Source organism: Tursiops truncatus, chromosome 11, assembly GCF_011762595.2.
Source record: "Tursiops truncatus isolate mTurTru1 chromosome 11, mTurTru1.mat.Y, whole genome shotgun sequence".
NCBI lineage: Eukaryota > Metazoa > Chordata > Mammalia > Artiodactyla > Delphinidae > Tursiops > Tursiops truncatus.
In genome coordinates, this window is record NC_047044.1 from 19,144,788 (window position 1) to 19,169,738 (window position 24,951).

The window sequence follows — 24,951 nt, forward strand, 5'->3', positions numbered from 1 at the left end:
TAAAACATATTTGGCCCCAGATCTGGACTGAGCACAATTTAACCTTTGATGATTCCAAAGGTTTACCAGGATCTCTGAGCGGTGTGGGATCCCACTGCAATAATAGCATCTTTCACGTTCACATAGTAAATGTTTCTAGATATTTTATCTCACTGAATTGTAATAGGAACCCATAGAGAAGGGGTTCAGGAAGGACTTCCCCAAGGTTCCACAGTAGCAAGAGGATTAAACTCAGGTTGCTTGATGCCAAGACCCGCTCAGCCCTCGCTGCCCTGCGGTCACTCACACACCTTGTTGCCCTTCGGAGCGGGTAGTTTTGATGAATGACAGGAATGGAGAGCTGAGGGTAAAGGCGCCCCTGCCTCACCCCCATCTCCTGGCAAGGACCCAGGAGGAAGCATGACCCTCCTTCTGCTTCTTCGGCAGGTGAAGATGCACATCACGTCCTCCTCGCATCTCTTCTACGTGGCCGTGTTCTTGCTTACCTTCACCAGCTCTGCCACGGCTGGACCCGAGACCCTCTGTGGGGCTGAGCTGGTGGACGCCCTTCAGTTCGTGTGCGGAGACAGGGGCTTTTATTTCAGTAAGTAGCCTCCTTCTCACTGCTCTGTGGATTTGCAACCGCAGGGAGTATGTGAAGAACTGAATGACTGCCCACGGCTGGCAGCCGTCCTCAGCCTCCGAGATTCCTCACCTTAAAGCGAGCCTAGTGTTTCAGTGGGGCTGTGGCACGTTTTGCAGATTTCAGATGGAATTTTCCTCCTTAGCAGTTTGTCTTTTAACGACTTCCCACTGAGCTTTCCTGCAACTATGCTGCTCTACCCTCACTCTTCCATTCCTTCCAGTGGAAAGGTGTGACAAAATGGCCCTGGAGGATTAAGGTTTCAGTTTTTGAGATCTGTGAGTGCACGTAGCCACATATGTGAACGTGTAGGGCTGTTTTAAGCGCTAGGTTATTTGGAGGAAACTAGGAAGGTGGACTTGGGCAAAGAATGGAGGGGCCCTTCCCAGATGTCTCCATGCCATATGAAATCACCAGGAACACACAGAAGGTGAACCTTGCTGAAAGGCATGTTTGCAAATACACAGGCTCTCACTCAATGCAAACTGAAATGTTGAATTAATTCGCCCTCCATTCAAACTGACCTTGAGTCTCTGTTATTGCCTTCCTTTGACATCGCTCTTCTCTGGGGCTCTCCAGTGATGTCTCCATCTGGAAAAGGGTTTCTGACAAGTGCAAGGTCACTTATCCCATAAGTAGGTCTCAGGTGATTAAACAGTCAATAAAAAGTAGACAGCCAAGTCCACGCTTGCAAATAAATAATAAACACCAACAAGAGTCTGTGCTACCTGAGGGAACAGATCATTTAAAGAACCTACCTCAGAGGCATCTGTCTCATTGTATACTACAGGACACTGATGGGAAGCCAGACGCTCCTTCTGTGTAATTCTTTGGAAGTTTAGAGAGTTTCAGGAAACTGACTCTCAGGTCCTCAGGACCATGAATCATTCTTAGAGGTTCATATCGCTTAAGTGTAGACAGCTCACCTCAGTTACCCACTAGGCTTTGAATAGCTCCTGTGATGACTCACAAACTTCAAGTCTCTCTCATCTCCTTCCCAGGAAGGGGTGTGTGTGTGTGTGTGTGTGTGTGTGTGTGTGTGTGTGAGACTGGAAGGAGGGGTCTGTGTGTAGCAGTCCGGGATGAGTACGGAGCATGGGAAGGAAGAGGCTGATAGGCGTGTTGATGGTCTGTACTCATTGTAGATTTGGTGACAAATAGCTTTTCAACAACTAGTGACAGAAAGTGAGAAGTGCTTTCTACTCTTTGAATGGGCAAATTCCCACTCTCTGTTTCCAGCCAATGCTTTGAGTGAATTCATTTATTTTTCTGGCAATAAAGTGATTCTATCCCATTCTCTGTTGCTATGCAGATGAAAGCCTTCATTGGGTGAGTGCTTTTCAAATAGCAGGCTTGTTTTACCTTCAGAATATCTTGAGGAAAGCAAATGTGTCACATCAATGTCACCCAACGATGGGCTGTCATTATTCTTTACTTTTCTACTACTGATCCCCATTTTAAAAGATGGATAAGTGTTTCTCACTTATTATGCCCAAGAGGATTTTTTTGTCTTGATAATCCATTTGTGCCATTTCCTTTTACCCAGTTCACTAAGTGATTGCCAAGCCCCCAAGTGTCTTGTGTTATGTGCCAGGTTGAATTGTGATGTTCAGTGTGACATGCTCCAGGATTTCCATGCACAGTGCATGGAAACTGGATCTTTTATGACTGTGATGCTTGCATTAAATGATTGAAAATGAGAATGGAAAGAAATAACTTGGTCCCAAGTAACCATATGATACTTATATATGTTCACACAGATAGTTAAGAGTATTGGACAACTGTGATGGAAACTGATTTCAATGCACTGAAAGGCGTTCTGTTACTCCAAGGATCAAAGTTTAGCAAATGTGTTTTAATTCCATTTTAGTAACTTGAAAGGGGAAGGTTCTACACGGCAACTCTTAATGTTTAGAGTATGACTTTGGATAGAAAGTGGTTTTATAAATTGTGTTTTATTATTATTGAGAGTCTAGGTTTCATAAGTTTTGCCTTATAGAACTCCATGACTTAATGTAAATTATTTGTCTGACATAAACCCTCATGCACCAAAGTATTCTTATTAACTTTCTAGTCAACCGGACTAGCCTTTTTGCCCAAGAGAAGTTAACCCCTTTAAATTCTTTAATTCAAAACATTGCTGGAGCATCTGCTATGTGTAAGACACAGTACAAGCATGAATGAGATACTAGAAATGAATGAGAGATTAACTTTGCCTTCAAGGAACTCACAGTCTAGTTGGGAGATTAAAAAAAATAAGTATCAATATTAGCAAGCGTCATAGAGAAAACTCATCATGGAAGAATAGATTATAGTCCTTTCTGCTTTTCCTGAATACTTTTTCCCAGTTTTTGAAATCACCTAACCCGGATCTGCCCTCTCAATGGGCTCCTTGATACCAAAGGCCATATTTATTTACCATTGAATCCCAGTATCGAGCTCAATGCCTGGCTGATATAGCTGCAGCTCTAATTTGATTGCTGGACTGGCAGGACTGAACTGAACGGAATCCAGCTGAATGGGATGGCATGACTTGTTTGGGACCTTAGTCTTCAGAATCATCAAGAATGAGGTTCGTCAGGCACTTTGGACAATTCTCACCTCATATTTACCCACCTATCTGATAAAACTTTATCTTTTCTCAACTGAATACAGTGTATACTAACAATGACTTAGAGGCGGCATTTTGGTCCTCCCCAAGCTACGCTGATGGTCTGTTTTGTGTCTGAGCCAATTATTCTTACAGGCATTAACTGTTGTCAACAAATTTTATTGAGTTTCCTTTTTGTCCCCTGAGATTTACTGTGTGTGGAGAAGTCAGCTCTAAGCATTTACAGCCTTTGAAATACTTTTTAGAGGAAAGCAGTCTTCCCTACCTCTGTCCTCTGCCAATCGACTCTTATTATATTTTTTACCCTTGTTTTCAAAGTTTTATTGTGGCTGTGTGTTTCGTTTTAAGACACTTCAAATCCATTTTGAATGTATGGATTTTTTTCATAGTGGAAGGGGGTTTCTGATCTTAGTTTGAAACACAAACATCTAAAAGAAAATTGCCTCCATATCTATCTTTTTTATTGGGCTGGAACATTTAACAAGGAGAGTTTTTAACCCTATTAGAGACAGAACTGTTCTGAATAATATTTTTTTTGTAATGCTTAATTTGCATAGATTGACCCAGTGTTGTAAATGAGTTCCTATTTCTCTACAAGCCCAAGTTCCACTAGAGCACAGTGGAAGCCACCTTCCGGATTATTTGTTTTGTGAACATCTTCCCAGCATAAGTGAAATAGTTCCTCTATAATAAATGCAGCTTCCCCAGACATTTTATGCAATGAAATTTGCAAAGAAGAGCTAACTACTGATTCTTCCCTATGTATCATAGCAAGAGAGCATATCAACCAGTTTCATACTTTCATAGTCTTGGGAGAAAAATGGTGGCATAATGGAGCTGGCACACTGGGAAAGAGCTAGCTATTATCTTACCAGATTGATGGAACCCTCATAGAGAGCAGCTTGTTATAACCTCGCTGTGCATGGAACAAAGCAAGAGGAAAAGAGCTTCAAGTGAAATAGGAGAAGCTAAGCTTGCCATAGATATAATTTTTGACAGTCACGGTGATTAACCATTTTAACATGCGCTTTAGAGGCTTGTGGAATTTCTCTCCTTGAAGATACTTTAAAAAATGACGGACAACCAACCACCTTGGATGGTTTCAATTAAGAGCAACCAAAAGAAAGTGAGTTTCTGGGGTCCTTTTTAGTTTTAAGAGTCTATAAACAGTCCCTTAAATAAACTGTATATGCTTTACCTCGGCGGTCTGGGAAAAAGGAGAAGTAAATCAATTAGAAAGGAAAGTTGGATGCCCTTTTGGCTATTCCAGATTTATAGCTTTTGTAAAACATACCTCTAATGCATAGTTATTAAGAACAGGTCTGAGTAAATGAATGGCATTCTTCATGTGTTAGAACATACTGTTTTATGAAGAGTTTAAGTAAAACTTTGCAATGAATTTCATTGTTATTGATTGCAACAACCTTCCTAGATCGAAGTTATTATTATTAACTCAAGCTTCTTTCATTTGAAATATAGTGCTCAGAAAACTACTCCCAGACCTGTCATTCATTAGCTGTATGACTTTGGCAGGCATTTAAACTTCCTGAGCCAAAATGTCCTTGTCTATAAAACAAGGGGATTTTGTTAAAGTAAATGACCTCTTCTAACTTTAACAGACTCATAGTCTAGGTTGTAATTAACAAGGATTTGGTGCTATTCAAGAAAGGAGAACCTTGGATTTAAACAGTGACCGAAGAACATTTAGACTCCTTTATCTTCTCCACATAGTTTCTTTTCCTCCCCAAAGATAGGAGATCCCACCTACTTAAAGAAAGAGGAGCCAGCTTCTTTGTTTTATTTTGTTGTAAGCTGGGTTCCAACCCCTCGGGGATGAAATAGAAGCTCAGATATGACCAAATACACGCAAGTCATCTGGCCAAAGGAGCACACACCTCATGAAAACAGATTGCCATTTTTCCTTACTAGGAAAGACGAGCTGACAGTTTTCATCTTTACATTTTCTCACTCTCCTGGACGTGAGGATGGTAAGTAGGTCATTTTTTAGCTGCCCTTTATTAAATTAGAGGGGGCAGATTAGAATCTATAGGCTTCTAAACCTTGAGGAGAAGCCTTTTCCAAGCCTATTGAGACTGCCTTTCCATTAAAGGAGAGTGCACCACTGGGGACACCCAAAGACACACTCACCCACCATTAGCATTGATGTCAGTGGGGCTGGATTTGAGCTGCACCATGTGCATTCCTTGGCTTGGCACCCCTTAGACAGCCAGCCGTGCACTTGTATGACAGCTGGTCAAGCTTTTCGCTTTGAAACTAACTGGAACATGTGGGATTTGACCTTGGCCCTGGCCTCATTAGCACCACTAAGCTAATAGGCCACAGATATTCTTAAAGAAAAACAATGAGTTTTTTTATTGACCCTAAGTGCTTTGCTACTATTTAAAAATGCCCAAGGGGACCAGTCTGGGCAACCAAGGGACTGCTACGAAAGTGATGATTTCTGTGCAAATTCAGAAAATAATTTGCATTTTCCTGACATTGTAATGCTCTTTGAGACCATGTTCTCTCTGATGGATAATTACAAGAAGCAGGAGAGGGAAGGATTCAAGACCAAGCATGGTCTCTGTTGCAAAGAATCCAGGGTTTGAATCCCAGCTCTGAAACTTACTTGGTGGGTGGCACTGAGCAAGTAACTTAACCTCTTTTTTCCTCAATTTGCTCATCTATAAAACGGGGCCTACCTCATAAAACTGGTTAATATATTAGAACATATTAAATTAGAATTCTGCCTGGCACATAGTAACCATCATAAACACATTAGCAATTATATTTATTTACTCTCTTCTGGGATCATTTGCAGAGTCTATTGCAAAGGTAGAGGTATCTGGGCAGCCCAATTCATTATACACTCATTTCCCTCTACAGGGGCAGCTGATAAAACCTGTTGCTAGTAGTAGCAGTTACATAGTAGTTTCAGTAACACAAAGGATGCCTTATGTTTGACTAGTATATTCACTTTTTCAAAATCCAGCTGTATCAGCTCTCTCCCTTTGTCTTTACTCCAGTCTTAGACGGCAAGAATTATTGCTTAATCGGACAAATGAGAAATGTGAGACACTGAGATTTTGTGACTCACCTCACTGGATGGATCCAGAACCAAAGTCAAGGTCTCTTGTCTCCAAGATGCATGTTCATCTGGCCATTCACATTGTTTAAAGGTCCAAAGTGTTATAGCACAGGGAGATGCTTCCCAAAATCCCAGGCTTCTCTAAGAGATCAAGAGCAAGAACCCCTCAGTTCAGGGTGAATTCTGAACACTTCTTTGAAAGGAGGCTTGAGGGAGACATCCATGTAATGACGCTACATTTTACCTTCTAGAAAAACTTAGAAAATACTAACAGAATTTCCTCAGGGTGCACAAGAAAAGCTTCTTGGAGTAGAGGCTGCTGCTGTTCAAGACCCTTCACAGACTGGGCTGCCCTCAGACAGAACACTGCAGCTCACCTGTGAGGAGGAGGTTATGCCTGTGGTCTGTGGGACCCTCTCCTCTGGCCAACTTCAAGTTTTCTTCTTTCTCTGCCAGTAAACCTCAAGTGCTTTAATTCTAGCATCTATGAGTTCTGCTGGTTTTTCTCAAAGACCTACTGAAGAAAGGCTGTTTATTGGACCAAGGATCGTTCTCTGGGTGCTATAAGAGAGGTGGTAAAGGAGAGGTGGTCACAAGGCACCAGAGGCCTGAGAGTGAGCCAGGCAGGAAGAGTCTTCCCCAACTTGGCCATGAAAGGAGCTGTGGGAGCAGCCAGGGGTTTGGATGGGAGGCTCCCATCTGTGCAGGTGCTCCTCAACCAGTTGCTTGAAGACCAATGGTATCAGAAGTTCTCAGATCTTCAGTGGTTGGCAGGGGCATATCTCCATTTTGGATCCAAAAGATAGTGTTGGTGTTCTCCAAACCCTCTGGGCCTCCATATACCTAGTCCAGACATCACACACCATGCCAGCATTCCTCAGGACCTCTGTAAAGAGCCGACCTCATCCCTCTAGCAGACTTTCTTCTGATTTCACAGCCCATACCAAAGAATTAGACACACTGCAAACAGGCACGAGATCTCTCCCAAGGAGATTTCTCATTGTTCTCAATAATGGGCTACAAAGCCTTTCCTCTTTTATGCAGCCAGAGTCTTTGACAACCAGAGTAGCAAAAAAATTGTTTCTGCACTGAGCTGTTGCCCTGGCAGAGCTCCATCCTACACCTCTCCATGAAACATCAGCAAAAGCTCTTACATCACAAAGAATTACTTTTGGTTGCCTGGAAAGTTCAAATCCCCAGGCCTTATTAGCTGTTAGACTAAGGAGATGACAACAGAGCATTTCACTTGTCTTTATCTATATGCGAGATCATGTTTAAAACATAGCAAAGAGCTGTTATTTGACATGCGATTCCTTAACTGCAGCAAGTCGTATGCCTATTTAATGCATTGTTTAGTCTCACATTGGCTAAAGCCACTTAAAGAAGCACTTGGCAAGCTCTGGCTCTTCATTCTTGGCATAGCTGCCCCTCTTACTTTTTCACTGAACCTTAAATACCAAGAAAAACCGTTCGCTTACTTTACATCTGGCATGTTGCTCTATGCAATTGGCCAGAACTTTTGCACGTGGCCCTCTGCATTTGTCCTAAGGTAATTAATGGCTTTGCAATATTTGATCAGCAACAGCATGGACACAAAGAGAAGTTGTGCAACCAGCAGAGACCACACGGTCTTTTAAATGAAAACCTTTTGCATTAAATGCTCAGGCGTTCTGTGGGGATAAGGGTTTCCATGCCCCCCCCAAACAGCAACAATAACAACAACAACAACAAAAATGGGCAAGCTGAAGCCCCTGGGAAGACACCCAAGAAGCTGATTCTTGATTAAGTATACATCTCTCTAATAAAACTACCTAATTGTTTAAAGGAAGTAAAATTGAAGATTGTTGTAAGCTTGGAAGCCCTGGAAAAATAACCTAGTCCAACATCAAGAGCGAAACTGAGAGAGAAGGGACATGTCCAAGGCCATGCTTCTAATTAGTGGCAGAAGTAGGAGATACTCTTGATTCTGTTTCCTGATTCCATGTGGTGCTCCACCTTGAGCTTCAATGGACCATGCCTATGTCTAAGTTACCTGGTAAATTTAAATGATCAGGGGAGGCCTCCAGTCATGCTCATCCAAATGAACGTAGATCTTGGTGGTGCTCTCATTCCGATAAATTCACCTGAGACTGAAGCTGACACCGTTGTTCCCCTGCTGTAGAAATTTGTACAAACTAAGGGGATTCCCTGCCCGCGTCCCATACAATGCGCTAGGCCTTTCCATATGCTTTGGGCATTGCAAGTCCACTTCAGGTCATGATTTAGACTATTATTGTATGTTATATTATTCTGACTCTTTGGTCATTCTCTCCAATGTCAACTTGGGTAGAACTGCTTTGGAATGACTTAGCAAAGCTGTGCTCCTGGAAAATCTGAAACAGCCTGACGAGTCGTTGGATCAGCTTTTTTACTGGAGATTTCTCTGACAGCCCTAAGCCAAAAGAAATTTACACCTGATTTTTTTGCAGATGTCCAAGCAAATACTCTGTGAATCTCCTCAGATTTTCCTCTTTCACCTGTGGTCTTTTTGAGGTAGTAGAGAGGCTGTTGGAAGGCACTTTTAAACTTTGAGAATCTGTTAGTCATGGAGTCAATTCTGTGAGTATTTCTGGGAAGATGGTCCTACCTCTGTGCCATTTACCTTGATGAAATGGGTCTTTCGTCAGAGGCGAGTGATGAAGGAAGTCTGTACTGAGCCAACCCACATGCAATCAGCTCCTGATTATCTGTGAAACTGGGGAAAGGAACACCAAGGGTGAGAATTCTGGGTTCAGCTGATTTGGGGACACTGTACATTTCAGCCTCCTCATTCCTCCTTCCTCCCTGCCCCCAGCACCAGTCCTTTTGTGAGACCAAGTGGCATGTTTTAAAATTCTACTTTATTCTTCTATTCACCCCTCATGTCCCCCAGCAGTGCCATTGGCATTGGGACTTCTCAACCTCAGCACTATTGACATTTTAGGCCAGATAATTTTTTGGTGGGGGAGAAGGACTGTCCTGTGTATTGTAAAATATTTGGCTTCTACCTTCTAGAGGCCAGTAGTCCCCTCCTCCCAGTGTGACAATCAAAAACATCTCCAGACATTGCCAAATTCCCCTGGGGAGTGGGGTGCAAAATCACGCTTCATTGAGAACTACTGGACTCCAGAGGAAAAGCAGCTAGAGAGATGGGAAAGCCATGAGTGAAGGTGACACACAAACTAATTATCAGTCACTGGTTAATGGGGTCTATGGTCCATTGCCCAGAGTAAAGCAATGAGAAGAGTTACTAGGGTTTTGAAGCCTTCTCTATGAAAATAAAAAGCTCTTCCTCTAGGCCATCAAAAAAGGTGTTTGTGGGCCCTCCCTTTCATCTGATAGCTGTGGAACTCATTTATTTTAGTAACAGCAGTAAGGGAAGGCAGACATGACGTAGAGCAAAGCTGTGTGCTTAGAAGTTTGATTGTGACCACCTGGAACAAATGAACAACAAAAACAAAAAAAAGCTGGTTCTCTCTGACCTCAGTATTTGCGGCTGTTCCCTTCTTGGTCATATAATAAATAAGCTCTCAATTCAGAGTGAAAAAGCCTGGTTCAGAGGAAAGGGCCACAGTTTTTCTTTTCCCTTCTTGTGTCTTTCCTATCTGAGTATCATCACAGTCATTTTATTGTCTATAAACAGTCCCACCAGAAAGTAGAAAGAGAAGATCAATGAAGTTATTAGCTTGGAAATCGGAGGTTCCACATTTGGGCCTCGCCCAGCTCCCTCAACAGCTCTATGACCTTGGAGAAGCCACTTAATTTCCTTGGGTCTTACATTCCTCATCCGTAAAATAGGAATACAAGTATTATACCTCAAGGGTTTGTTAAGGCTCAACTATAGAGGGGCTTGGAAACTGAAAGGGCAACCAAATGTGGCTATTAGTGGACTGAATTGAATACTCACCCTGCCTTGCCCCTCTAATCACCATCCACAAGTTAGTTCAGTGGTTTGACTTCAACTTTTAGTGACATTGAACCATTAGTTCAATGGTTCTGCAATAATTTTAATCTAGAAAAGCTACTTTGGCAGTGTATCTTCTGAACCTTATTAACTAAAAATAAAAGAATGCTGGTATCTTCTATTCACCTATCACTTTGCATTTAGACCACCCAAGAGTCTATTAATGGATCTTCAGAATGCTTACTCAGTATTACTGTTTATGTCCTCATTGGAGGAAGCAGAAAATAGATGGGACCTATCACTTTACCACAATGAGCTTGCTTAAAGAGTTAGTTTCCACACAGTGGTGAGATAGTCACTGAGGTTATCACACATAAGCAAAAGATTTCCATTCTCCCAAGTCAGCTATTGGTGATTTTTGCTTACCCTCAAAAAAGCAGTGTTCAGCAGAGGGAATGTACTCACTAATCAGAAAAGTCTCTTTGTACTCTCAGGTTGCCCATCTAAACTGCTTCCTTAATCACAGCCTGACTTAGGGGAATTGAATTTTTTTGTTTGAGCATGGCCTTAATGAAATCAAAATTGTGAGTTTCATCACCATATGCACCCATGACCATGTGGTTCTTCTATCCCACAGGCTTCACATCCAACGGCTCCCAGAGATACATTTGACATAGAAACCACAATCAAATACCAGTTACTGCCACCATGAATTTTCATCCTCTCTCTTTTGAGCTCTTTCAGAAAAACAGAGACTAAGTTTTAAAAGTTGTTTTCTGTCCTCCACAGCATCCAGTGTTGGGCACTTAATAAAACTTCTTGACTTGATGTTAAAAAAGGCATTCCAAAAGCTATTTCCTTCTACTGGTCCCCAGGATATACCCCATGACTATCCATTTGCTACTGCCACCGTTGTGGATCTGAGATTGAAGGTATAGAAGAAAAATGTCTATTTGAGGTGTCATCCCTTGGGACTCCTTCACTGTGGCCCCAGTGAAAACTTATCCTAGATCAACAATAAGCTAATTCTAGTCAACAGGGAGTCTTCAAGAGCTATTACACGAGCCCACACAATAGATTCCACCTATGAAAATGGTTTTGAGAACAGAACCTCCACTCAATTCCTCTCTTATTTCATCTGAGGCACTCACACTAAAAGGAAAAGTGGTAGGCAAAGGAAGGTACATAACAAATGGTACATCCCTGGTAAATAAGCCCCAAGGTAGGTATAACAACCAGAGCACCAGCCCTCAGAGAACACAGGTAGTTTCTATTTGCCAAAGTAAAATTGAAGAATTGGAGAGCTAGAAAGAACCATATAGAGCAATATGGTCCAGTGTTCTCCCTTCCCAGATGAGGGAAGCGTAGTCCAGAGAAAAACATGATGTGCATGAGGTCACAAAGCATGCTGGTGGGAAAGCCAGGACCGTAATTCAGTCACCTCACCCTCTGTCTAGGGCTCTTTGCATAGCAGGACATTTTAAACTTAACCTTGATAAACTCATAGGAAGGTAGCATAGCAACCACAGTCCATAAACTCAAAGTGAACAGCTATGTCATATTCTTCTGGTGTCATGCATCGGAACAGTCTTTGAAAATTTAAGCCCTTAACCGTTCATAAGAACTTTTTTTCCATTCCAATTTTTATCACCCATTCGATAATTTCATCAAGTCTCTTTATCCCAAATCTGACCAACCTGACGGCAGGACTGTAGATCTTCATAGACTCTAGTAGTTTGATGGTTTGGAGATTTAAAACAAAGAAGGAAAGGACTAATTCCTTTTAGAGGCCATTTTAATTTAAAGTCATGTCAGCTGGTTGACCGCTTGATGCGTTTTGTATTGCTTGTTAACTCAAGAAGCTACCCAAAACAAAAGATATTGTCGATGCATTATTTCTGTCTCTAAACATTCCTGACTGACTAGTCTTCCATGAAGGCCTTCCATGAAGAAGCTTAAATTTTCCTACGTATTTTGAGTTTTATGTTTCTTTCCATTAAAGTTTCCAGCCGTTCATAGACATATTTAGTTTGGCAGAAGGTAGTGGTGACTCACGGAATGAAGAAATTTGAAAGCAAAGCTACTGAAAATGGATCTAATTTCTTTTTGGGGTAATTTGGGAGCGAGCGATTGATAATTTGTCTAATTTTTCCTGGTTTCATCAGCTGCCATACTGCCAAATATTTGTTCCATATGGATGCTTTATTATTCCTGAAACATGTAACAAATTTCAGCTGCAACTATATCAAATTTGGTCAAAGGGTAAGACTATTGTTGGCTCATTTTCTCATTGTTTTTGGCTGGACACCCTCAATCAATGGCTATTGAGTGAAAAAGCAGGATCATATTGAAACCATTTTCAGCATGTTCCTTCCTATGGATCCAACCATTTCACTCTGAGTTTGTCAAGCACAGCAAATGTTCCTTATTAAAGGGATGATTATGTTTTCGGCATAGACGCCACTGCCAGCTAATTGCATTCACCTTATAATTCCACTCAATTTGGTATAGAGGAGATGTTTTTGGCTCTCCAAAGATTCCCTCTTCTCTGATCCTTGCCTCTCACTATGGAACAGATATTCGGGGATAGATTCTGAGAAGATCAATGACATACACCTACGGTAGGCACTGTTTCAGGTTTACTTTAAGATAGACAGCCTGTGGGCCCTGAGACATAAGAATCGTAAGACTTGTAAAAGGTATTAATGCCACAAATCTGGCTGGCATTTCTGGAGATTACTAAGTGCTTTGCATGCAATTATGGAGAGCTCCCTTACCAGAGAAATCAGACGAAGATTCAGTAACATTGCACAAAAACACCATCATATGTAAGTTATAGACACTGAAGGACTTACTTCTGGCTGGTTCTGAAGTAGACACTGATCATTTAGCTTCAAGGTCATTCAGTGGGTAATTGGTTTCAATCAATAAAAATGATTTCAATGCTCCCCCATAAAAAAATTAGCAATAATAAAGAACAGAGAGGGGCTTCCCTGGTGGCGCAGTGGTTGAGAGTCCACCTGCCGATGCAGGGGATGCGGGTTTGTGCCCCGGTCCGGGAAGATCCCACATGCCGCGGAGCGGCTGGGCCTGTGAGCCATGGCCGCTGAGCCTGCACGTCTGGAGCCTGTGCTCCACAACGGGAGAGGCCACAACAGTGAGAGGCCCGCGTACCACAAAAAAAAAAAAAAAGAACAGAGAAGTCTATCTCTTAGAAGAAGCCAGATTTTACTGAAGGCCAGGAAAGTGTTTTGTGGCAAGAAATAATCTCTTATTAATAATGGGAAAATTGGATTTGATTAACAAACATTACAAGGGACACCCATCAATGTCACATAGTAAAAATCCAGGTTAGTGTAGATGGATCTAGAGCCCTGCTACTCAAAGCCAGCTGAGAGCTTGTTAGAAATGCAGAATCAGGGGCCCTACTCTCAACTAATTAAAACAAAACCTGCATTTTAACAGATACCCAGGAGATTTGCATGCACATGAGGGTTTGAGGAGCCCTGGTCTAGGGAATCGCAGGAGATAGCAGGTACCTGCTGATCGGTGTCTCTCATCTGTTAACAGAGAGAACGCAAAACAGTCAGAGCTGAACTTTCACTAAAGATTTGAAAAATGGTGTTGGGGCCAAACCTGCTTGTGGTCATTAACAATATATATTCTGATTCGACAGTATCAAATCCTGATTCTCTCAAGTTGGTGGAGTTTTTCCTCAGAGGAAGTATAGAACTGCTCCAAGCATAACCCCATGGCCTGACCTTCTGTGAACTGGAAATTGGAACTCCTAATTGCTGTGGCTGCAGTTTCCAAACCCATCACTGGGGCCAGGAACTGAGATCCAGGCCTTAAGATCTTGCCAGTTTCTTTTTCAATAGTTACATTTTTCAAGAACAGCCAAGCAAGAGTCCTTAAAAAAATTATTTCTAATTGCATTGAGTGGAGAAATGCGCATTTTACTCATATCAAATTGCTTCCTTTGTCATCCTCAGCCAGGTTCTAGTATTATTTCTTATAACTCTGAGTTGATTAGTTCCATTAGGACTCCTATTGGGATTTAAGAGAAATGGTTTTAAACTAAGAAAAAGTGGGTTTCTGTCACCTACTGGAACGTAAAGGGTAAACTTTAAATCTGCTTTTCAGAGACATCTGGTTCCCCAGTTGATAGCCTTCACTAGAGCCCATTCTAGAACTGGGTGATTTCCCCAGGCTGAACCCATTAAAGAAGGTCTGGTCATTTGAAAGACATGGCTTCCTCAGAAAGACATTATCCTATAGCAGGGTAGGTAGAAGTGAGAGAAGGCCAGTTTGTAACTTCTCTTCTTTGAATGACACTAGAAAAAAAGGGGGGATTTGAACTGGGGAGTTAGGGAATCTCAGATTTACTCAGAGCTCTTCTACTAAATAACTTGGTAAACTGGGTGATTAGTCTCATGGGTCTCCAAACCTGTTTCCATTGGAACAATGACATTAAGATGAACTAAGATGTTCCACTTCCAAAATGGGATTATTGGGGTCTGTTTTCACAATTTTCCAGGGGCGGGGGAGGGGAATAAGCCACAGATAGAGTTTTCATATTTTTTTCACATACATTTTTCTTAAACTTTAAGTACTTGCCACCTCTTAATTGTATTCAACTCAAAGATAAGGTAGTATTGGACTTAGCTCACAATATATATTGAATTTGTTTAGACTTAATCCACTGCATTTTAATACAATACCCCTGACTCTTTGGCACTCTACCCATTGACAGAATGTTGACAAGATAATTTCTAAGACCTTTCCAGAACTAACATTTATTGTTGTTCCATGGAAATCTCTAAAATCCTTTAAGAAATCTAACTGGATGTGGAGCTTAATGTATGTTTCTTTTCTTTATTAGCATTTTTCTTTCATTACTTTTGTTCAGTGCTTTAGTAAAATATACGGAAGTAAAATTATAGCACCAACTAACCAATTTAATTGTAACATCATTGGCTAGTCATGTGCTCTGTGCTAAGCAATACCCAAGGGAGGATGTAGCCATGCCTTTAAAGAGGTTTCATAATAGCAATTAAGGACCCATTAAATATCAATCAGACAACCCCAAGCTTGACTCAGACAGGAATAATTCTCCTCCATTTTATTCCAGTCCACACCATGCATTGAGTGCCTTCTGGTGAGCAGGGCACTAATGATGAAAGGAATGAGTAAAGCACAGCCCCTACCCTCATGGAGTTAATACTCTAGAGCAGATGTCACAAAATGGTGCCAGGCCCTACCCCCACCCCACCTGAAGCTAGCCAGCAAACATGTTTTGTTTGACCCACTCAAAGAGTTTTTTTAATTTTGAAGTTTTAAAAATCAAGAGGTTTTTAAATCAAGACAAAGATTAACAGCTTCTCTTGAAAAATTGGGTGATCTAACATTGCTAGCTGGCATTCCTGAATAGCAGCTATTGGCTAAAGCCTTTTATGTGCCCCTCCAGCTCACCACAGTGACTTACAGGCTTTCTTTATTCATTTATGTACCCATATGGCCTCAGCATACATTGATCTATGCCACTCATGTCCCAGATATGCAAGATCTCTTTGGATATTAATCACACACCCTCCTCTCTTATTCAGTTCAACACTCATTTATTGCCTTTGTACTATCACCCAGGCACTAGGCCAGCCACTGCCAATGCACACGAGAAAGACACAAATCTTATCTTTAAGGAACTCCACGGCTCTCCTCAAACATAGCAAGAGTACAGTTCAGGTAGAATTTAAAAGGCAACCAAGTCCTCCTGGTAAAGGAAAAGCCCAAATCTAAAAAACTGAACTGAATTCAATAATTTAGAGATTATCAAAGAGATATTTCTTCAAGAGCAAGTGAAGTTTTTGGTCAGTGACCTTGTAAAGCAGGAAAGGCCAGGTTCCCAGCCAGAGCAATGGACAAGTTATGCAATCACTCTGAGTGTTTAGGACAGTGGAGACCATCAAACCCAACTCTTCAGACAAAGCGAGTTGTAGCATTGTAGTTTGTTTTGCACCAAGATCCAGAACAGCTGTTACCAATTCGCTGGAAGATTACACATGTGTCCCTCCTTCCATTCCCATCATTATTTAGGTCCTCATCACTCACCAAAACTATTGCAACAGCTTCCTCAATGATGGCCCTGTGTCCAATATTGCTTGACACCAGCCATCCCACCCATGAGATTAATCTTCCTAAAGCACAGTCCTAATCACTTTATCCCTCTTCTAAACAATTTCCAGTGACCATCCGTGGCTAAGTAAATTGAATCCAAACTCCCCAATTTGACAGTAAAGCATTTTATACAAGGCCTCTATCTAACTTTCCAATTGTATTTTTGTTTGTAATGTTTTGTTTCTAACGTCTAACTAACGTTTCCCTACAGCAGTGCTCACCAGATTGGCACATGCTTTCCCGAAATCCTCACCACTCCCTATTACCTTACTCTGGCCCACTTTACTCCTTTATATGACTTGCTTGGCTCCGATAGGCATCCGAGTTTTCATATGCCCCCTACATATTCTAATATCTGACCTAGATGTCTTACTACTACATGCTTTATTTTCCAGGGCCTTTCCTTCTGTTCTTCTCTCAAATGTCACCTCCTCTGTAAAATCTTCTACCAGATGTTAACTGTCTCTCCTCTGAGTAGCAATAATATTCCTCTAACCACACTTACCATCTAACCTATATTGTGTTCTTTTATTCAGCGTTCTTGCTTTATACCATCTGGCTGACTAGAAGCTCCTTAAAGGTGAGGGCTGTAAGGTCCCACACACTCCCTTGCACACAGACGGTACAGTCTGTTTGTATGAAATTAATTAAGTTATCCATTTTCCTTTGGCCTTCAGGCCTAGATTAGTTGTGTGTACCCATAAGAAGGCAGTAACTCATCTGAAATGCAGACATGGCTGAGTCAGAAGGCGCCCGTGGACTTTCAGGCATTTTCAAGTAGGGAGTGAGAAATGCTGGATCTAAAGGAAACTACTGAGGGAATTTAGGTAAACAGAACACGATCCTTTTGGTTGGAAGCTGGCTGTGATCTTCAGATTAAATCATTATCGCACATCTCACAAGAAGCATCAGCAAACCCTTTAGTCAGAATTACAGGAGTCAATCCATTCCTGGGGGGCCCAGCTGAAATATTGAATTGAGCCAGCACCAGGTAGAGCACAAGTACCCCAGAAAAAAATGAAACAGAAGGAGCTCTGCACACTGCTTTCAGAAATGTCTATTTCTAAAGTTACCGCATGCCCAGAAAGGAGCTCTCATTCCTGCTTGCCCTGGCGGAAGAGCTGTCAACAAGTTACAAGGTTATGGAACCAAGACTCAGTGACTTCAGAAATGGATCCAACTTATTAGATTTTGATCGAAATAACCAGTTGTAAACTATGGACTAAAAAGGAGAAAGCCACTCTTCTTAAATGTACTTTAATTCAGCAATGTCTTATGGACAACTGTGCACCCGGGATAGTGCTAGAAATCAAGAGCTAGAAATAGTGCTAGAAATCAAGAGAAAACTGAAATAAGAAAGCCAGTGGAGACAGCTAATATTAATGGGCACCTACCACATTCTCAAAGTGTGACATCAAACCTGTCTTAAGGTTGCCTTCAACCTGGTTAAGAATGCAACCCTTACCCATGTGTAGGAATTGTCATCAAAGCAATCTGACAGCAATCAAATAGATAATAATATATAAATATGGCATTCTTTTTTTCTATTCCTCTGGGACATGGCAGATCTCAATACATGTCTACAAATGAAGACCAGGGATTTTCATTTTCCTCTCCCTATCTATTATCTTGTGAGGTTTTCCACTGATGTTTAGAAGTAAGGTGGAATTTGTCACCTTCATGTACCTTCTGTCTGCCTGGGTCCTTGACTAGGTAGAGGTATGGATGGGTTCTGTTGCCAGAGAGAGGCCAGAAATACTGTATAAACAAGGTACTTTGACTTTGAGTTGATGGAAAGCTCATGAAAGAATCCTTCCTTTTGTGAAGTTGCCAGGCCAATCTTTCCAACTGAAGTTCATTGACAATCCAATGACAATTCCAGTTCAAGTTCAATGTAAATCCTACCTGGAGTTACATGGTTCCCCTCCCATCTGATCCTCTGTATCTCCCAGTCCAGACAGGATCTCACGCAAAGAACATGGGCATCATTGTTTTCTTTTCTTTCAGCACAAGAAATCCTCAAAACAGAGATTTTTCTGAATTAAATGGAAATCCAACTATGAGTGCCTGGGTATATTTGAAAAATATTTATTTTGTTACCAAAGAGTTGTTAGGTATCTGAAGGAGCTCTGAATATGAGGTGAGGAGACCTAACACCCTGAGGAGACTTGGCTTTGTTGATTATAAGCTGGGTACCTTTGGGCAGTTCTCTCGCTTGTAAAATGGGTACAATCAGCCCTGCCCTGCTTCCCAAAAGGATTTTTTGTAAGTATCAGGTGAGATAATACCCAGTGAGTCATCACAAAATTCTCAGGGAATCAAGGCCAGCTACAGACTTCTAGAGATAATTTGAATGAGGCATTGTTTGAATTGAGGGAGTGCTAGGGCGGGGTACATTCTGAACTTGCAAGGGGGTTAGCCAAGATGGTACTCAATTCCTGCGTCTTCCTTGAGATCTTCCTCCACAGCCATTCCTTTCTGGGTCGTGTATGCTTTCTGTGGACTGGAATTACAAGGGCGAAGGCAGAAGTAGCTGTATTATTGGTCAGTGCTTCCCATAATCCACCGTCCCGTGAGTAAGGATAAGAGGTTAATTAAATACATCTCTTGGGCAACAGAAATGATCAAGGCTGTCCCTGGAACACAGTTGCTTCAAAAAGTAGGCTTTTGTTTCAGGGAAAATCTCCCACAGAGAAACATGGAACACGAAAGAGAACTATAAATAGGACTATCATTTATGTCAATTATAAATAGATTTGTTCCCTTTTGATTAGAAGATTAATGCTACCTGAAAGCCAGTAGTTGAACAGAAACGAGGGAAAAACTCCTGACAAAATATTATGACATGCTAACAGTTAAATCTGATATCTCTTCCTCCCTGTGGTATTTTCTCTGATTTTCCCTAAATGAAGACTCTCTTCTCATTTGAGTTTAGCATTTAGTTGTTAGTCTTTGAAGTACATTTGCTCATACTTACCAGCTCCTCAAGATCTCTCCTTACCCTCCAGATTAGAACACACACACACACACACACACACCTTTTTAAAATGGAAAAATTGAATATCGGTGTTAGGAATTCAAAAAGGGGAAAACTTTCCCCTCAGATGCTCCCAAGATGGTCACCATGACCTATTACAAAAGTTCTCCTTTTCATGAAGGTGATTCTTTACCAAATTACTATGTACATGTAGATCCTTAGCAATTAACATATTAGCAGTGAACGTAATGACCAAAGGGATAAAGTAAAAGGTCAGTAAATGAAGGGCCACATCCCACAGGCTGCGGTTACTGAGCACGTGGTAAGATATGCAGCCTTTTCCCTTTCATTCTGGAGGGAACATTATCCGGGGGATCCCAGCTCTGTAGGCCTGGTTAGCCAACTCCTTGTCCTCTACTCGTGTTCATGACTCATCTCTTCCCAGGGCCAGGGAGAGAAATGGCAGCTTCCCATCCAAGCTGTCTGCTAGGTTCATCCTGGGACGAGGGTTTGTGGATGGAGCAGCAGGGTGCCTCAGTTCTGTACCAGGCGCGATGGAATGCAATAGAATGCGTGTCTCACGCCTGCTAGGATGAGGTGATGGAAAATCTCACCTGAGTCCACCCACCTTGCTTCATGCAAGGTCTTGATTCCAGCCACCCCAGACTCAGCATTAAGGAAGAGGCTGTAGGTAGAGGTAATTGGGAGGAAAGGGCAGATGCAATCAGTAGGGACCGGTCTGAGAAATTCCTCCCCTACGTTAAATGCCCAATTCTGGTTTCATTGTGGGATATTTTAAAATGAACTTAGCTTGTCAACTGGAAATTCACTGCCTGACCCAAGATTCAGGCGGAGATTTCTGGAAAAACACTAATCAGGGATTTTGAAAGTTTGGTTCCCAACACGTAAAGAAATATATTGAATATTTTTAAAGATATACAATTCTTAGAACCGTTGGACAGGTTTCTGCGTGTGACCGCCCTCTTCCAAGTGGCGTTGCTCAACAGCCCAGCTCCCATCAGAAGGCTGACATCATGCTGTTGTGCAACTCCCAGCCATCGCAATGTGACTTTGCTCACGGCGCTTGCTGTGCATTCACTACTGAGAAGCCAAGCGGCTTTAGGTTTTAAGTCAGAAGTTCTGAGTAAGATCATTCCCGTGAAACCTGAGCCCTCGGTTCTTCTAAAAAGTCAAAATACATTTGGATCTGCGAATCAAGAATGTCAGAGCCAATCATTTCTTCTTTAATCAAAACTCAGGAATGGCACGGTGGGTGGCTGGGGCCATGTTCTCCCTTCCTCTCGTTCCCTTCCCCCACCCCCTCAGCCAAGATTCTTCAGGCTCGAGAGAACTAAATAGGAGAGAAGCTCTCAGTCCTGAACCTCTCTGCTGAGCACTGCATCGTACTGGACTCTGACACAGTGGGATGTGGAAACATGAGCCTGAACATCAATTTGTTCCCAGACTGATAGGTAAACAGAAAACAGAAGGGGCTTCTTCCCATGTATCCTTGCATTCCCAATCAAATAGTTGGGGTTCTGTCCAACAGCCCAATTCTATAGCTAATGTTGACCTCTGACTCCGTTGACCCCTTGATGGGGACTCTTTTCACCAGTTGGATTATTTCTTGGATTCAACCTATGGAACAATTTTCAAAGTTGAGGAGGTGAGACTCTTTTCTATTCTAAAACAGGCTGGCCCAGAATGTTCTTGGGCGCCTCATGAAGAGCTCTGGGTCCTGGCTTATTCACAAAGGTGGCAATGGCCTTCAGATTGGGTTAAGTGAAACCCTTGCACATGCAGGTGGCCAGCTTTATCTTGTTCCTTCTGTGAGGCTGTCACCTTTCAGGGAAACCTAGGAATAGTAGAAGAATGAACCGTCCTTCCCCCTGGTGCGTGCATTTCCTCTAGGGAGAAGGGAGGGAAAACCCTGACATTCCCTAGACCCCATGAATCACTCCAGAGGGTCAGTAGTAGCCTTGGTTAATGGCAAGTTTCAGAAAGGGAGCTTCCAAAAATTGGCCACAATGCCTGTAAAGTGTAATGAGGCTACTCTCATTTGTCTGGAAGTCATATCTAGTGTTTAACATAGACCTTGAATAGATGGGATTTTGATAGATGGAGAAATTCTAGGAAGAGAAACCAACTCAGTGGAAAAGTACATAGAGAGCAGAATGTAGAGTATGTTTGCAGGAGCAGACACCATCCAGCCAGTTGTTGGGTGTCACAGGCTAGTGGAGAGTCATGCAAGATAAGCCCAAAAAGATAGGTTAGAGCAACATTTATATTGAAGAGTGATAAGAGCTAGCACTTTCTGAGCTCTAATTACATGCACGGTCCTGTTCTGAGCGCCGATATGTTTTAACTATTTTAATCCTCACAACAAACCTGTGAAGTGAGTTCTGTCATTATCCTCACTTTACAAGTGAGGCCACTGAGGCACAGAGAAGTACATAACGTGCCTAAGGGCACATAGCTTTTGAGTAGGACAAAACCAAGGTTCTCACCCAGGCAGCCATTTCCAGTGCCCATGGTCCCTGGCTGTCCTGACAGCCTCCTGCCCACAGCATGCCTTTATTCTTTGCTTTTTTTTTTTCTCATTCCCTCTTCCCTAGCTGTGGAAGTACTGTCTAACCTCTGAGGACAAGTTCATATGTTCCTTCCTTAGTGAGACCTCTTCTAGCTTTGTCAGCAAGAATTTATCTTTCCCTATTCCTGGCTCCTCTATTTTACCTACAGTAACTTTTCCAAACTTACCTATGTTAGAGTTCAGTATGTGTTCATTTGCAAACTTCTTCAGGCCAGAATTAACATCGTATTCCCTTTTATATCCTCAGAACCTGGGACAGTGCTTTGCATGTATCAAGTGCTCAATTCACATTGCCTGAATTGAACTGAATACCAGAGTCCACTGGTTGAGGCACAGAATGTCCCCTAATCATCCCACCACACCTCTTTAAGACCATCTTTCCAAATTCAAAACAAATGAAAACAAAACAACAACAACAACAAAAAAAAACCAAAGAAATCTTAGAACACACAGGGAACTCTCCCACTCCTGAAAACCTACAACCCACTAAAAAACCATTTGGAAAAGCACAACATGGACAATCTCAGGCCACAGGCCAAGAACACCATTCCAGGTTCAGTCCTGCTTGGCTGCAAAAGAAAAGGCTAATGGTAACAGGGCTTCTAAAGGCAAAAACGCAGCCACATGTGGATGAAGTCTCTCACCAAGGGCTGGGGGTTCCAGGATTTCTGAGAAGGCTCCTTCTATCCTAATAAAGTTCTGAGCTTCTCGACCTCCCAATCCCAACTCCCTGCAGGAGACTCAAAAACACCCAATTTAATTAAAACCTCTTTTTCTTTTCACATTGAAGTCAAGTTTTCACAGGGTGCAACGTGTTGCTAACCCAGCAATTCCCAGACTAGACTGTTCAGCAAGGCAGGTGCTGTTTTCTTTCTAGGGCCCATGTCCTTAAACTGCTTTGCTGCTTAGATATCTCTGAGGGCCAAATTGCTCTGGCAGATTCCAGCCCAAGCTCTTCCTCCTTCACCCAGCTCTTTTCTGGCCTGCAACATTTCTTTCTCCCATAGGCAAGATTAGCCAATAGGAAGAGAATTCTTACCTCTTTTTTTTTTTAAAGTATATTTTTAATGTTTGTCTTTAGTTACCTTGAAACTCAGATAGTCAATAACAACAGTAAGCACAGCACTCTGCCTTCTGGAAGGATGTCAAACAAGCATGTGGAATGGTCTACAATTTTCTAATTGGCAAGACCGTTACACAGATTGAGCGTTATATTTCTGCAAATTCGAGTGCTAAAATAAAATGTGATCAGTCTGTGCGTATATATTTCCTGAGTACCTATTACACACCAGGCTCTGTAGCAGGTTCTGGGAATACAGTGTTGAACCAAAGTGACAGGGCTTCTGCCTTACGTGCTTACGTTTTGCCAGAAAGCTACAGACAGCTAGTGCTAAGAGAGAACGAGGCTTGGTGAGACCCTTGTGCCCTGGACTTGTCTGGGAAGAGACTATACAGTACATTCTCCAAGTTTTCTTTCCTTCCCAACTGTGGGAATATCTTTCTAAGCAATCTCCCATCTTCCTTTCCCCTTTTCTTCTTCTTATTTCTCTCTACAGCATGCATTGTTGCATAGCCACTGTTATAGTCACTGGTTTTAGATTCCTTCTGGTGAGGAAGTCTCACTATTAGGTTCAGTGTGAGCTCTTAATCTTTCCTCTTAACCCAGCCAACCAAGGGAGGCAACTTGAATTGTGTGACTTGTTGGTCTCCATCTGGAGTCAGACTCATTGGTACTCTTTGTTTTCCTACACATATTGAGAAATTCCAGGTACACTGGAGTCTCTTGTCCTGGGAAGGCCCACAATTCCTGAGGTGTTAAAAAAAAAAGACACCATAAAATATCTATGGGCCTAGGAAGCTGGTGCTTCCTAGAAATTTATTACTCACTCTGTAAACAAACAAAATAGAAAATGGTAAAAAAAAAAAAAAAAAAAAAAAAGGCAGTTCTCCAATTACTTGCTTGAGAAATACACAAGTGCTCTGTAGAAGGGAAAGCAATGGTTCCTCTGATCCTTGAAGATCAAATCCATAAGGAAGTCACAACTTTGTTGATGAACTCAATACACTATCTAGGAGCCAACTGGTCTACCTGGAAGTGTTCTGGGAATATACAAGCTAGACTATGTGTGGGGAACCATTGATCAAACTCCAGATATGAAACTGTGACTTGATATGGCATTAGAATATATATTTTGACATTAGCTTATTTTCTTGCCAGTAACATCTCTGATTTTCCAAAATCCTTTTCCTTGCTTTCCTCTGACGTTAGCAGATTAACTTTCTATAACGAGATCATCTGAAGCCTCTCTTATGGCTAAACCGCTGTGATTTTGTATCCCTAGATCCCAAATCCTGCAATTAACAGGGGTTTAGGAGAAATGACCCAAGACCCTTCTCCTGAAAATCTACCCAATTTATTATTGGAGTCTTATTCGCATTGGAAAGAATGAATCAAAATTAGATCCACAGATAGAAGAATGTAGTATTGACAAACAGCATGTAGATCTTGAGAAAATGAAATTTAAAATAGCAAGAGAATTTAAGGGCACCAAATGAGTTTAAAAGAAAGCAAATGTGTCCTTTATCTGTATTTGCCAACACAGAGTAATAGCCATAGTCTCCAAATTAGATGGTGCATACCCTTGGCCTTCAAATGAAGGGTGAAAATAAATTGAGAAGTCCAAAAACCTCAGTATTTTATCAGGTCTAATTTAGTCCTAGAGCTATCAGGAGTCCATTTGTCTCCAAATGGAGCATTGCCTGGTGGCTGTGTTTCCGTTCATGGCAGAAAGCTGCTGGGGCCATCAGAGCAAGGGAAACTTCACAAAGAAAGTCAGAAAGCAGGGCCAAAAGGCAAATAAGGTTCCTGTCACAGCCAAAATGGTTCACTTAGCTCTTTGTGCTCCTCTCTTACTCTTTGTAATGGAGCAATTTCTATGAGAGTTGTGTAAAAACAAGGAGATCTTT

At 41.9% G+C, this 24,951-nt stretch overlaps 1 protein-coding gene across 5 annotated transcripts in view; it reads left to right on the forward strand.

Moving 5' to 3' along the window:
• Positions 1-24,951, forward strand: part of IGF1 (insulin like growth factor 1) — a 146,489-nt gene that overhangs the window by 4,427 nt on the left and 117,111 nt on the right. For all 5 annotated transcript variants that reach the window (XM_004323127.3, XM_033866191.2, XM_073788281.1 and 2 more), the window contains exon 2: positions 427-583. In XM_004323127.3, the coding sequence (XP_004323175.1) occupies positions 427-583 (157 nt within the window). The remainder of the gene's footprint in view (positions 1-426; positions 584-24,951) is intronic.